The sequence below is a fragment of the Bison bison genome, unplaced genomic scaffold, assembly GCF_000754665.1.
Source record: "Bison bison bison isolate TAMUID 2011002044 unplaced genomic scaffold, Bison_UMD1.0 scf7180017864061, whole genome shotgun sequence".
In the NCBI taxonomy this organism is placed as follows: Eukaryota; Metazoa; Chordata; class Mammalia; order Artiodactyla; family Bovidae; genus Bison; species Bison bison.
In genome coordinates, this window is record NW_011494633.1 from 6,198,153 (window position 1) to 6,214,201 (window position 16,049).

The 16,049-nt window shown below is 51.1% G+C and overlaps 1 protein-coding gene across 1 annotated transcript in view; it reads right to left on the reverse strand.

Moving 5' to 3' along the window:
- Positions 1–16,049, reverse strand: part of ITPK1 (inositol-tetrakisphosphate 1-kinase) — a gene marked incomplete at its 5' end in the record, with an annotated part of 161,923 nt that overhangs the window by 108,077 nt on the left and 37,797 nt on the right. Inside the window, one exon of the mRNA XM_010836263.1 lies at positions 15,622–15,646. Within this exon, the coding sequence (XP_010834565.1) occupies positions 15,622–15,646 (25 nt within the window). The remainder of the gene's footprint in view (positions 1–15,621; positions 15,647–16,049) is intronic.

Here is a 16,049-nt window from a genome sequence, read left to right on the forward strand (position 1 = left end):
AAACGATCCCCCCGGGACACCTGATGAAGGCCACCACCCTCCCACTCCCACTGGACCACGGAGCACCTCCCAAGGGGCTTCTGTGGAAGTGGTGAGCGAGCCCTGCTCCACGCCAAGTTCCTGGGCCACAGTGTGAGCTGGAATCTCCTTATAGGGTATGCTCTGAGGGCACTTGAGAACATTCAAAGAGAACAAGACTCGGGCGGCTCGTCGGTCTGGAAAACCGGCCTGCGGGGAAGGGGGACAGGGAAGCCAGACCCACTGGGTCCCTGGAAGGGTGGCCCCTGCCTGTCACTCATACAGGACCATCAGAGACCTTGGGAGAGAGGCGCAGGGACCACAGGGGTTCCCAGGGGCCTTCTCGAGGTTGGGGTGGCTGAAAGGGAGCCAAGCTGTAGCTCTGGGTTGACAAACTTTGGGACAGCCATGAAATCTCAGCGGTATGCGTGCCTCCTGGGGCTTCCCCCAGCTAGCACGCAGGGTTGGGGAATCTGGGGGCGGGGGGGCGGTCAGGAGTTAGCACGCCTCAGAGGTGATGCCTTCACCCGATGACAGCTAAATGCAAGGAGATCTAGAGAAAGGAAGTAAGTCAGCCTGCCCCTAGCCAGGGCAAACTCAGCTCCAACCTCAGAGGACACCCCATCCCAGCACCAAGGAGATACCTTGGGCTGCCATGTCCAGGATGGCACCCCGAGCAGAGACCCCACAGGACCCCAGCAGGAAAAATATCTCTGTGAGCCCTGTTCTAAGCAAACCAGATGAATGGAACTTACACTGTAGATATTTCTAGCTTCTTGTCTCTTTCTTTACTTGTGATAACAAATCAAACAAGAGAGATCCTTCTATTTTGGCTCATCTACCAACCCAGTCGCTCACCTGCACAACATTCAGACTTGTATTAATTTCCACGGGCCCCAAGGACGATGAGGATGAGAGTGCTAGTAAATAACACCAAACAGCTGCTTCCAAGGATGGCTGCGTACCAGGCTCTGCGGTGTTCCCTGGCGGCACTAGCTCAGTCTCACAACTCCCTGAGGCTGGCTCCCGTACTACAGTAAGTCCCCTACGTATGAACCTTCAAGTTGTGAACTCTCAGAGATACAAGCATGCATTCCATCAACATCAGACCTGAGTGAAACGCAGCTGGCCCTCAGCTCCTATTGTTGACGATCCTTCAGCTCCACCATCTCCCATCTCCTCTGCCTCCTCCCGCCAGTACCTCTTCTTGCCTGTTCACTCGATGCCAGCCCCTCTATGCCAACTGTTGTACTGTACTAGTGTACTGTAAGATTAACAATGTTGTCTTTACTTTTGTTTTTTTTATGTATTATTTGTGCAAAAAGAATTATCATCCTGTTCCAGTACAGTACTATACAGCCGATTATGTTAGTTGGGTACCTAGGTTAACTGTGTCGGACTCTCTTGGAATAGAACTCATTTGTATGTAGGGGACTTACTGTACTGCCTTTTTGTCAATGTCTCTTTGAGGGTAACTTGTCCAGTTTGAGGGTAACTAATTCCAGAGCCTGAGCGTGCTGGCAGAGCTAGCTGCAGCCCAACATCCAGGCCCAATCTCTTCTCCGAGTTCATGCGAGGTGACAGCATGCCCAGCAAGAAGGCCGCCAGGATCGAGTGCCTGTTAGAACACTTCTGACCCAGGCGATATAGGCAGCAGTGTAACGTGGGACTTCTGTGGAGGTCACCGAGGGAAAACAGACTCAGGTACGAGGCGGGGTGCCCTCCTCCCTGACCACTTTCCTACAGCCTGGAATGTAAACGAAATGGCAGAAGCCCCAGCAGCCATTTTCAGCAAGGAGGTGATCTGGAGCCTAAAAGTCAGAGCAGAGGATGGTGTGGCACAAAGGGAAAGGGGTTCTGGGCAACTTTATGGAGCCCCCACACCAGCCCTAGGTGCCTATATCCAGCTTCTGTGACACGGAGAGAAATAAACATGGTATTGAGTTGGCCAAAAGAGTTTGTTAGGATTTTTCCATAGGATTGTATCCAGTATTTCACTTTAGCCCAGGGTCCCCAACCTCTGGGCCATGGCCCAGTACTTCCTGACAGATCAGCAGCAGCATCAGATTAGAAACAGACTGTGCCATAAATAGAATGTGCTTGAATCACCCCCAAACCATCCGCACCCCCCCTCCCCCCAAGTCTGTGGAAAAACTGTCTTCCACGAAACCGGTCCCTGGTGCCAAAAAGATTGAAATAAATACATTTTAAGCCACTGTTATTTTCAACCTGCTACTGGCAGCTGAATGCCAATCCTGATGGCTCCAGAATGAAGCTGCAGGTGGACAGGGTGCTGGAGAATGGGCACTGGCCAGGCAGAGGGAGTGGAGAGTGGGGTCCAGGAGAGCCCCCCAAAAAGGACAATGACCCTGTGCCAGGGACTCATGGAGCATGTACTCAGGACACCAAACTTCTGCTTTTCTTTAATTCCCCTTTCTGTCCAGGGCAAGAGAAAAATTTCCTATTTGTGACACTGACGAGGTTCTTCAACATTTTAGGAAGGAAGGGTCAGTCCTCTGCATGGCTTTCTACTCCCCTCCAGGGACTCAGAGCTCTCCTCCTCCTTGGCTGCCAATCTCACTTCCTTGCCTGCTCTCACTACCAGGAACCTCAGAACCGCCCCGGTGTACCCTCACAGCAGCGGGCTTGACCGTTAGCATTAATCCTCCTCCATTCCTCAGCCTTGATTTAATCCGGTCTTACTAACCTGTCCTTCAGGGAAAGAGACAGAGTGTGAAGCAGACAGAGCACTAAAAGGCAGGAACATCCCTAGGCTACGAAAGTAAAGAGAACAGCCCCAGCTTTCTCTTTCTGGGAATAGTTAAAATGGCAAACAAGTAAAAACAAATTAGTGCTTCATGAGTGTAAGGGGGAATTCTCTGGTTTACGTATACTTTCTGACCTTTCAAAGTGGTACCCTGTGATACAGCAGCCAGTTACTGGAAAAAGAAAAAAAAAAACAAACAAGCCTTCTCAGCTAGCCTCAGCCTTCACACACCATCAAGCCCAGGTGAAGAGCCCTCCACAGCGTACAAATACGTTATCACACTACTTCCTCCACTCAAAGGCACATTAAATGTTCACATCCCAACTTCAAATGCATTAAAAGATTTTTACTTAGGCGTTAGGGAATGAAAAGAGAAAAAAAGGAGGGGGGCAAACTCCGGGAGATACTAGGAGACGGGGAGGCCTGGAATGCTGCTGTCCACTGGGTCGCAGAGAGTCAGACGCGATTTGAAGACTGAACAATAACAAGTTAGTACAGGCATATATAGGGAGAAAAAAAATGGAATAGTTAGCAGTGCTTATTTCTGGAGAATAAGACAATAGGGAATTTTTCTATTTCACGTATTTCTATGTTACTGAATTATTTTCCACTGGCTTTCAAAGATTCCTTGATAAGTAGTGTCTGCAAGCCAGACTGCGTGCCAGGCTGGCACAGCCCCCAGAAGACATGGTCCACGGCATTAAGGAATCTCTGGAGAAAAGGAAAAGCTGCCAGATATGTAATTACGCCATGAAATGGGAGCTTCTGTGCCTACGAGGTTGGGACCACAGGGCGGAGGTGGGCAGAGATAAGGGAGAGGCTCTCTAGGCCTGGGGGGTGGTCCATGAAGGCTTTGAGGAGCCAGTAGCTGTGAGCTTGGTCACACAGATGAAGGAGTGTCTGCAAGAGACTGAACAGGAGGAGGGGTAAGGCAGGCCGGGACAGGATACACGGAGGAGCAGGCTAAGGGTCTGCACAGGGTGCACTGGGGTGTACCTGAGGGTGTGGCCCGGGTTGGAGTCCTGGAGTAGGAACCAACCGCCAAGGGCTTCATGGACCCCTCCAAGGAAGGGTCTTCCCCTGTAGCCTGGGCACTGCAGCCATGCTGTGACGAGATGGGACTTGTCTGAGAAAGAGCACGTGGGCATCAGACGCATCAGAGCAGAAGAGAACAAGACACTGGGGCAAAGGAGCTGCCAGGAAGCACTGGTTTCAGAAAAGACGCACAACCAGCAGTGGGGTGTGGAGGTTAAGAGAAGGACCAGAGCGCCAGCAAGCTGGCTCAGCTCTGCCTTGTGCCAGCTGCAAGGCTGGGCAAGCTCTCCTGGACTCGGTTTCCTCGGCTGTAAAGCATGGAGAATAAAAGTTGATCCGTTGGGAATTTCCTGGTGGTCCAGTGGTTAGGATTCTGTGCTTTCACTGCCATGGCCCGGGTTCAATCCCTGGTTATGCAACTAAGATCCTGCAAGCTGCAAGGCACAGCCAAAAACAGAACACAAACCAAAAAAAAAAAAAGTTTATCCATCAAATAAAGCTAATAATAGTGCTAATAATAGTCCTTCTCTGGATTGTTGTAGGGATTAAATTAGTTAACGTACATAAGCGCTGAGAGAACTTCCCAGAACGCAGTGACGCTGTGTCCACATTGCTTTGAACAACTCCCCCACCCTGGTGGCTCAGACAGTAAAGAATCCGCCTGCAACGCATGGGTTCAATCCCTGGTTTGGGAAAATGCCCTGGAGAAGGAAATGGCAATCCACTCCAGTATTCTTGCCTGGGAAATTCCATGGACAGAGAAGCCTGGCGGGCTATAGTCCCCGTAGGGTTGCAAAGAACTGGACATGACTGAGCGACTTTCACTTTCTTTTCACTTTCTCACTCCCTATAATGAACACTCCTAGGGAGGCACCAATTTGAACAATTCCTGGGACCCAATCAATTCATACACATCCAAGACTTTAAGATTTTTTTTTTTTTTTTTGATGTGGACCATTTTTAAAGTCTTTATTGAATGTGTTAAAATACTACTTCTGTTTTATGTTTTGTTTTTTGGGGGCCACGAGGCATGTGGAATCTAAGCTCCCCAAACAAGGACTGAACCCGCACCCCCTGCATTAGAAGGCAAAATCTTCACCACTGGACCACCAGGGAAAACCCACATCTTAGATTTCCAACAGGCAACCTCGGCCCGGAGGTCAGAAGGAAGACAGCGCTGCCTCCACTCGCCTCCCAGAGGCCAGGGAACTGCCACAGTGCAGGGACCAGACCCACCACCTGGCAGCACCCCAACCCACCCCTGAACGGCCCGCCCAGAGGTTAAGAATAAGGGCTGGTCCTTACTTTGCAGAGACACATTCACAGATGAGTTGACAGAATGATGAGACTGGCTTCAGACCATCCAGTGGGAACAAGGTGTCCTGGAAGTGATACTAGCCAGGAGGTCATGGACACCAAGCTGAGCGACAGGTACACAGAGATGCCCTATACTCCCCTCCCTACTCTGCTGGGTCACATGAGTTTCCCAAATAGCAAGTTCTCAGCTCAGTTCAGCAAACCCAGAGCACACACGGGGCCCGGTGCTGCCCTTCTCAGAGATGGCAGGGTCTGGCCCAGAATGACAGGTCCACAGGCAGCTCCAGCTTGGGGGAAGGAGGTCCCCTGGGGGAGCAGGGAATGGGTCTAACCCCATAAACAGAAACATGAGATTGGGGAGGGAGCTGGAGAGGGAGATGCCAGCTTCTTAGATGCAAGGATGCTCTGTGGTCTGTGAAACTGAGCAGAAGACAACGCCCGTCTCCACTCCTGCTTCCCCACAGCCAGTTGTGCGCCTCGGATCTTCATGTCAATTCACCATCTCACAGAGCCTCAGCCCCAGGAGGCACCTCCTCCCCAACTCAAATGGGAGCCACTTGTTTGCACTGGAGCTTCTGCAACTGTAATGTGCATTCTGCTCAATGAGGGATGCAGATTCGGGTTCAGCAGCTCCAGGCTGGCACTCTAACCCAATCCCAGGCAATGGCCCATGGCTGGTGGATCACACTTTTGAGTAACACTATAGACAACTTCACTCCAGAACAACCTTGAAACAGGTGGCTACTTTCAAAGTGGAATCTTAGCTTCTGGCTCTCTCTAACCCTTTTAACCCCTTCCTATTTCCCCATGTTCCTCCTTGCGTCTCTTTGCTTTTATGTGCTTGTTACATCCCCAAAGTGGCCAGAGAAATCAGAAAGCCAGCCAACGGCAGAGGGACCAGGAGACGGAACCCCAACTTGTGGAGCAGTGTGGAGGGGCTGGCTCCCCCAGAGCCCAGCTTCCCTGACTGGAGTGCTTTCTATTTAAAGGATTTACGCAAGTTGACTCAGCAAGTCAAAGGCCAGGAAAGAACACCCCAGAACTGAGGTTCACAGCCCTCTGAAGCCACACAGGACTGCTCTGATGCCGGAGATGGTTTCTATTTGTAACAGCAAGCCTGAAAAGCTCAAGAATAAAAATAAAACTGGCAGAACTGAAACCATTCAGCAGACGTTGACAGCACTTACATCGACTTGTGAACATTTTCCCACGCTGCCCTCCAAAATGTGGTCTCTGTCTCATGGCTACTAAAAACATCTGACACGCTCAGACCCCAACACATGCTTCCCCAGCCCCGTGTATCATGATTATATATTAAAAAAGAAACACTTTTGATAATCATGCTTACAGATAAATGTGTGTAACTCCGTTCGTTAAATGTATGTTAAGTAAAATGAGAATAAAAATAATTTTCAGTGTTTTGAAAATGATACAAATATCTGTGTCTCAAATTTTTAACAACAAAATCTATCTTTTAAAAAGGAATTAAGTTAAAAATCCACAACAGTTAAAAACCCAAAAGTGTTAACTTAGGCGAGGGGACAAAAATCCCACGCTTTTGAACAAGACAACATATTTTTCTAAGCAGCACAGCTTAACCTGTAGCCTCCTCCCCACCACACAGACACCCAAACCACACCGTTCCCTCAAGGATAAGGGAAAATAAGCCCATAATCCTTGAGCTTCTATTAGGCATCTTAGGTCCTGTGTGCTAAGGGTCATCCCATTCCAAAGATGAGGAAATTGAGATCACACACAATCAGAAAACACAATGGCAACTCAGACCCAGACCTCTTGGCTCCACGGGAGACTGCGCTCAGCCAAGAACAATTGCAGTCTGTTCAGTTGCTAGGTCATGTCCAACTCTGCAACCCCATGGACTGTAGCACGCCAGGCCTCCCTGTCCCTCACCAACTCCTGAAGTTTACTCAAACTCGTGTCCATTGAGTTGGTGATGCCATCCAACCATTTCATCCTCTGCATTCCCTTCTCCCGCCTTCAATCTTTCCCAGCATTGGGGTCTTTTCCAATGAGTTGGCTCTTCGCATCAGGTGGCCAAAGTACTGGAGCTTCAGCTTCATCGTCAGTCCTTCCAATGAATATTCAGGGTTGATTTCCTTTAGGACTGACTGGTTTGATCTCCTTGCCGTCCAAGGGACTCTCAAGGGTCTTCTCTGGCACCACGTATATCCCAACAATGGCCTTATTGGCCATGTGGAAACATCCCGTGTGGAACCAACTTCCCAGTCCCATGGCCACTCTCCCCAGAGGTACTGGGGTCTGCTGTCAGAGGTTGGGGTCATACTCAGGTGGCCTTCAGGAAGTCCCTGCCCATGAGGAGCTGGCCAGTTGGGTGACTCCAAGAAACACGAAGGCAACTGATATTCCCCACGCCCCTTACACGGGGTTCCAGAGGATCCAGCAGAGGGAGCAGGTGGAAGGAAGGATGTTCACAGGTGTCCAACCCTACCTGGGCCCCAATTACCTGGAAATAAAACCAGGAGGTGCCAAGGTCAGCCAGCTGGGCCACCCTGGAGAGAGTGTGGGTGGCGAAGGAAACCCAGCTAGGGATTAATCACTGGACACCTTTAACTCCATGCTTTTTAAAACAATTTTTGAATCATGTGAATCATAAATCATGTGAAACTATTAACTAAATAACATACTTTTTTTTTTTTTTTAAAGCTGAATGGAGAATTCCGCAACTCTAATCCTTGGAGGCAAGCGCACCACTCTCCCAGCCATGTGACCCCTCCCAGCTCTCCATGGGAGAGGGGCTGCTGACCTGAGCAGCCGGCATTGAGCTCAACTGTCTGAACCAGCAACCCCTCCCCACGGCTCCACCTCTTGCACCGCCCACACCCCCCCCCAAGTCTAAGGACTGACCCCCTCACTCTCTGGCACCCCCCCACATACACACCCAGGCACCACACCCTGCCATCTGTCTTCCCTGCCATCCACTACTGCGTCTGTTCTGGCTGGACCCAGCACCCTCGATAAGCCCTGGCCCCAGCCTCTGACCAGAAGATCCAGCTCTTCCCCCTCCAGTCTGGCCATGTCTAATCGCCCCCCTCCACCATGTGTCCTCCCAGCGGGACCCTCCCCCATCACCTCTCCCACGGAGAAGCCCTTTGATGCTCCCTGACCCAGCGGCCCACCAACAGCTCACCTGGCCCTCCTCTGGCTCTACCAACCCTCTCTGACCTAACTGCTTGCCAACTCCTTTGTGGCCAAGGCCTCGGTGCTTTCAAACCACTCCACCGGCAGACAAACGACCCCCTCTCCCAGCCCCAGGCTCCTTGTACAGGCTGTGCTTCCTGCCCGGAATGACATTCAAATACTTCACCTCCCCATCCACACCTGCGCCTGGTTTATCCTGTATCCAGAAGCCTCAACTTCCCCATTAGGGCTTCCCCAGCCCCTGCCCACACCCCTCTTTCCATGCCCACTGCCCCCTGTGTCCTCACAGACCCCCATGAAGGCACAGACAAGTCCTCCCACCCTCCAGGCTTGCCCGTGAGCTTGGGACCACTGTCACGGTACCCCTTTGACTCCAGATGCCCAGCACCCAGTCCTCCATGTGCCCTGGGCACATGGCCTGACCTTGGCATCCATCTCTCTTTCTTAGTCTTTCCTTTCTGCTGCTTCTTCTGCCGCCCAACCTCCTGCCCAGAATGGTTTGTGCAGAAAAAGGGAAAGGACACACAAAGAGCTCCAACATCTCAAGCAGCAACAACTCTGGAGAAACCTCCAGGAAGAACCTGCCACCCGCCCTTCACTCCTGCAAGCTGGGAAAACATATTTACTTCCTCAACCTGCTTGAGAAGGAGCGGCTGCTCCAGAGACGGGGGGTTTTGTAATATCTGAATTCTCAAGGAATTTGGAAGGAGGACCATGAATCTAGAATCAGCAACTGTCCTTCTCACACTTACAGCTTGCTTATTTGCATTTTAAAATAAGACTCCAACCCCTCTCCTGCTAACAGCCATCTCCTGCTCCCCCCTGCACTTTGAAAATAACTGGTGAAAGACAGATCCTGGAACCTGGCGGGGCAGACGGTGGGATGCAAAATACATTTTCCTGAGGATGCTGGGGCTGAAGGTGGGTGGGACCACATAGGCACAATATTCCCACCACAACTTCTTCCACTAAATTCAGGGTTGCCCTTGAAAAGGGAGATGGGGTCCAGGGACGGAAAACTCACCAGCTTCCCTCCCAAGCCTTCCCCATGGATCAGGTCAGAGTGAAAAATGTTCCCTGGAAGAGCATCTTGCAAGGCTGACGTTTCAGCCCCAGGCCACAGATGACTCAAGTGTCGCGGCATGTTTTCTCCCAACAAACGTTCACTGAGTGGAAAGGCCATGACGACGTGCTGTGCTCAGCCCTAGGTCACTCAATACCTAGATGTTCCGGGAGCAGAAGGGGTTGTGGGCTTAACCCTACCTCTCAGCCAGGCTCTGTCAGGTGGATGAGGCTCATCGCCACTAGCCAGGCTCACCCTGCCTTCCTCCAGGAAGCCTTCCTGATTTACAAAAGTGTGGGAAGGACCCTCCTCCATGCCTGTGCCTACAGTCTGTGCCCACGATCCCTACCCTCTTTGGCTCTGAATGCCAACGGTAGGCTTCAGAGAGCTGAAGGGATGTGGCCTGGGCCCATGCGAGTCCCCAGCACCCACAGCCTGTGACCCAGCAGGGAAAGGTTTGCTGAATCCTGTTGCGAGGGGCGGGGGAGAGGGGCAGTCTTCCCAACCAGCATTTGCCGGCTATGAGGGACCCTCACGCTCGCTGGGGCTTCCCCTGTGGCTCAGCGGGTAAAGAATTCGCCTGTAATGCAGGAGACCTGGGTTCAATCCCTGGGCTGGGAAGATCCCCGGGAGAAGGGAAAGACTACCTACTCCAGTATTCTGGCCTGGAGAAATCCATGGACTGTACAGTCTGAGGGGTCGCAAAGAGCTGGACACGACTGAACGACTTTCACTTCACTTCACGCTCATTGGTTCAGTGAGGCCACCTGTCAACACCTGAAATGGAGGAGTCAACGGGGTCTGTGTATCCAGCGCCCTCATTACAACAGTGCAGGGGGGAAACTGAGGCAAACAGGGACCTGCGACCATCACCATCACGACAGGCACCCCCTGAGGACACGGGGGTGGCCGGCCTCTTGTCCTACTCTCCCACCTGTGCTCTAGCTGAGTCCCAGCACTGATCACAGGGCAGGACTCCCAGTCCTCCCAGCCCTGCTGGACCGGGGCTCACCTGGGGCTTCTCAGGCTTCCTGAGCAGGTAACGGCAGGCGTTCATTATTATCAAGCATCTCTTGGCCTAATAGACCCAGTTAGGGGAGGCCAGTTAGCCTGCAGACAAGCCCACTGCCAAGGCCTTTCTGAGTCTCAGCGGAGGCCCGGACCCCAGAGTCCGAGTGGCCCCCCTCGGAGCAGGGCCTCTGATGACCTGAGAGCCGGGCTGCTGACCCCCCTCTCTGGGGCTGTATACACCTCAGGGCCTGGTTCTGGGAAGCAAACGGGGTAACACTCTAAAGCATGGGCCTTCAATCCAAACCCCCCAAAATAAATGTTTAAAACTCTGTATCTATTTGTACATTTTCAAGCTGACATCTAAATTTTTCATCGTAAGTTTAAATACTTGTAGAGGATGTAATTTCCAACATATTGTAAATATTAACATTTCAAAATAAAACTGTTACTGTGTCTCTTTCAAATGGACCCAGTGGAATTCTAAATACCATAGCAATTCAAGATCCACCGTCATCCATCTTAAAATTACAGAATTGGACGCTTCTTAAACACTTGGAAAGATAGCAAGGCTCCTTCTGCCTCCTCAAACTCCAATTTTCCAATCCACATCCCTGAGACATTTCTACTTTCAGTGTATTTCATGTTTGAAGGCCTTTTTCATTGATTAGTCTACCATACTATGAGACAAAAAAGAAAAATGTATATAAATGTCAATTTTTTAATTTCATGTAACCATAAAGCTCTAACCGTCAAAATTTTTCTTCTGGATTGAATTATTATTACAACTACTATTAGCACATAATTGATCAATACAGCAGAAATATAAATCTATATAGGTAATAATCATAAAAATTAAACTTTATTAGAAATAAATCTTAGCAGAGATGAATGGTAATGCTTTTAAATTATTTCACAAACCCACAGATGACTATTACCTACTGCCAGAATAAAGCAGAGTTTATTATCAATTCTATCTCCATTTTTCAAATTTTATAGTGCTGAAACCACCTAGTCAAATAAATAGAAAGATGGAAAGAGATTTACCATAGCAAATTCTCTGAATTCCTTCAGAATTATATGGCAAGAATTACAGTAATTTATTATCAAAACTCAATTTATTTTTTTCCAATCTGGATGCCATTTGTTTCTCCTCTTGTTCTTACTGCACTAGTTAGGACCTGCAATATAATATTGGATATAAGTAGTGAAAACATCAGTCGCTCAGTTGTGTCCGACTCTGTGATCCCATGGACTGTAGCCTGCCAGGCTGCTCTGTCCATGGAATTCTCCAGGCAAGAACGCCATTTCCTTCTCCAGGGGATCTTCCCAACCCGGGGGGAGGGAATGTTTTTTCACCATTCCCGACCCAGGGAGAAAAGTTTATTTTTTCACCATTACATGTGATATGAGCTGTAGAATTTTTGCACAATGCCCTTTATCAGACTGGGGAAGTTTCCTTCCACTAGACTGCTTAGGATTTTATGCTGAGTAGACACTGGACTTTGTCAAACGTTTTTTCTGCATCTAAGGACTTGTACCTAGAATATAGAAAGAGTTCCTAAAATTAAAAAAAAAAACAACTTTTAAGTGGGCAAAAGATTTGAATAGACACTTCACAGAAGATATACACGGATGGACAAGAAGGACATGAAGAAGTATTGAGCGTCATTAATTTTGAGGGAGATGAAAATGGAAATCACAAGGTCATACCGAAGTACACGAACTGAAATGTCTAAAATTGAAAAGACAGAGGATACGAAGTGTCGGCCGGAATGTGGAAGAACCAAAAGCCATGACATCAGCTGTGGGAACGAACAGATGAGAAGGCCGAGGGTCTGCAAGGCTGACTGTCATCAGTGTGTTCCCAGCCCCGCCTTGGAGAGGTCACACACAAATGCTTCCTTCTAGCAAATGGCATCACTGCCTGGTAGACAGTGTTGCCCAACAATGTTAGCACTCATAGTGTTACTACTGCTGTTCAACAGCCGGAAGAACAACTCCTGTGACCAGGACCCACAGTGCAGGTCTCACCACCATTTTACACTCTTGGTTCCTGAACCCAGGTCCCAACATCCTTTTTTTTAAAAAATATTAACAGGAGTCAAAGCCCAGGTAACAACAGGTATAAAAGAATGTAGTATGCAGAGCAATCTATAAACATGCAGGAGAGACCCAGTTATCACAAAAACCATGGGCTTTACAGACAAATCAACCGCACTGAAATTCAACTCCACAAACTTAACCAATTCAGTTCCTTGAGGGGAAAATTCTGAGCCTCAGTTTCCTAATCTCTAAAATGGACATGAAAACACCATTCACATCACTGGGTGGCTGCACAAAGTGGGACCGTGCCCTTCAGAGCACTTGACACGGGAAATGCTGAGTGGCAGCTGCGGCGTGCTCACTCTGCTGCTTCCTCTTCAATCACTGCCACCCAGTGACTGGCAAACATCCATCACCAGCATCCAGGGGCCCACCAGCCTGGGGTCTGCTGCACAGAGGCTTGGCTGATTTTGGAAACAAAAAAAAAGCCAAGTGGCTTGGTTTCCAATTTCTTCAAAGAGTTTTTACTCTGTATCCTGAAATTTCAAGTTCTCCAAACACACAGGGATGCCAGGAGGAGGTGAACAGAGAGGCGTCGTGGTGGGTTTTATTTTCAGATGCTGGCGTGGAAAGCATCCAGCCTGCCTTCGTGCTGGTCCCCAGCCGCCACTTCCTCTCCCCAAGTCATCGCCCAAATGAACAGCAGACCCATCAAGAAAGATTTCACAACTCTTCTTCTGCCTGGTACATTCTAAAACAATGGCTCCAGTTTCCCATTCCACCCAGAGACTAAATGGATTAAAGGTCTTGGTCTTCCCGGCAAGCCATGCAAAGCAAACACACTGACCCCTGAGTTGGCCCTCACACCCTGAAGCTCCAGGGGCTCCCTCCGCCTGCCCCCCTCCTGTCCGTTCCCATGGGAGAGGTGGCATCGCACTGGGTTATAGTCTGGGATCTGGTATGAACAGGGATCAGGTACTGGGGACAGAGCTTACTTCTTCACCTTTTAAGCAGCGACTGTTTGTGAGCACATGAATTCATTGCCTCTAAAAACGGCTCCTGAGAGAAATTTCCGCATGGACCCTGATGGAGGCTGTAGTTAGCCTCCGGGAAGTACCTGGCCCTTCACAGTGACCTCCAGCTATAGCTTCAGCTACGGGTCTAGGCTTTGGTGGTGAGTACAGCAGCATCTACAAAGGATCAGGGGGCTTCCAAGGAAACCATCAAAGATGACTAAGAGATGAAATTAAGCCAAAGTGTCCTGGAGCAGGAGACACCAGGCTCCAGAAGGACATGAATACAGCTGCACCTGCTCTGCCCGCTGCTGGACCCCGGGCAGGCATTACCAATCCACCCCTGTCCTCAGCCATTCACAGACTTTAAAATCCTCCGGCAGGCACTACTAATCAATCAAAAACGGCACTCAAAGCATTACTTTTGAGTATCCTTTGGACCTCCCCCTTTCGACAAATGGAGAAACTGAGGTCCACAGAAGAGTTCATCGCAGATCATGGAACAGCAGAGCCTAGATGAGGCAGGATGAAAAACACACAGCTGCTGAGAAGCTTCCAGAAACGACCTCCTCTTCCAAAACAAACCTCAGCCTCAGGGTGACAAGTTCAACCCACAAGCTATGAAGAGGGAGGCCAGGAGGAAGAACCCAGCAGCCAGACACCACAGCGGCCAGACAGAGGCGCCCAGCCCCACCCCACCCACCACCCACCCCGTGGGTCCCAGGAACAGAGCGGCTTGAGGGCACCACCCCCTGAACCTGCCAGGTGTGGGGAGGGGGATGGGGGCCGAAGTTAACAAGGTGGATTCTGAGAACTTCTCAGCAGGCTGTATAAAAGCCTTCCTCAGATATTCTAGCGGGTGGGCAGGCTCCCATCAGCCCCGATGCAGCCCTAGTCTGGGTTCTCCTCTCTGCAGCCCCAGGTGGAAGAAGGGCCACCAGCCAAGCTGCACACACAGGCAGACTCACCCTGGGCAGGGACAGGGAGCCCAACCAGGATACCCTTGGGACTCACCAACTACCTGTTAGGTGCCAGGCAGAACCTCTGGTGCAAACATCACAGCCTGCCCCTCATGAAGGGTCTGAGGGCATCTTCATGTCCCCGCAGAGAAAAATGGCCCCCTTCCATCCCCCCACAAGTCATAACTGCCAGGACAAACGGAGCTGGCCAGCAGGCACCCCTGGCATGTCCCCACCCCTCCCCACTCTCAGACAGACCCAGCCTCCTGGCATCACTGCTGCTGTCCGAGCTTGTCATCCATTTGGGGCCCACAGGGCAAGCTCCACACCCCAGGTGAGCTTCTCTCTCCAACTATCCTTCCTTCCCAGCTAATGAGCTCACCTCGCGTGTGTGTATGTGTGTGTGCTCCGTCATGTCCAACTCTTTACAATGCCAGGGATTGTAGCCCACCAGGCTCCTCTGTCCATGGGGTTCTCCAGGCAAGAATACTGGAGTGGGTTGCCATTTCCTCCTCCAGAAGATCTTCCTGACCCAAGAATCGAACAAGCATTTCCTGCGAATCCTGCATTGCAGGCAGGTTCTTTACCGCAGAGCCATCAGGGAAGCCCCAGTGGCCTCGTGATCCAAGTCCAACCCAAAGTGAGGCAACACAGGGGGTCAGGAGTCTCTGCTGACTCAGTTCATGCCCCAGGGGCCAGGGGAACATCTCGAAGATCAGATGCGGCCACTGAGAGCAGAGAAGGACTGACAAGGGGGAGGAGACGCACCCTGGGGCGGGGAGAAGAAAGGTCTATGGAGATGACACCACTTGGGTCATGATACAAGAATGGTCCAGGTAGAAGAAGGCTCATCCCCAGAGGGCTAACAGCTGACGCAGATACCCAGGGGCTGGAGTTCCCCTGAGGATGGCACAGACGGGTCACAACAGCACCCAGGACCGGGACGTGGGGCTATGCCCCCTCACGCTCCCCACCCTGACCCAGGGTCCCACAGCTCCCCCACCGACAAAGCACAGCAATTCCTCAACCCCCCCCAGACAGCCAGCCCCAACTCCTGTCCACCCTGGGCAGCAAGCATGTCAATTCCACAGAAAGAGAAGTTAAAACAAGAGCAAGTGGAGAGAGGCCAAGCACCCAGACTCCTCCGAGAGCAGGAAAGGTAAGTGCTGCAGGCCCTTCCACCTGCACAGCGGCGAGGGCACGGTCTGTACTCACCTGCACGACTTCTATGCCTCGCTTCCTGTGGAGAAAATCAAAGAAAACACAGGTTACTCCGGCAGGGAGTAAGTACCCTTCCAGCACCTCCACCACAGCCAGCTGGAGGCAGGGCGGCAGCTGCACCTCTCAGGCCGTGGTCCCCGGGATGACCTCGCTCTCGAGGGCGATGCTTATGAACTCCCAGCCAGTCCTCGGAGCCACCTTCTGGCTGAGAGAGAAGGCTGGGTGCCCAGAGGAGGCTGGCTGGCACCTGCCCATCTGGCCCACAGCCAGCCGTCCCCCACTCCAATCCCGGAGCCTGGGCCTCTTGGGCACAGCTCCAGCCTGAACCACCCCAAGAAGACCCTCCGCCCACCGGTGGCCTTAAGCCAACCACCCAACCCCACTCCCTCCCGGGCACCCCCAGGTCTGCCTCAGCCCGTCCC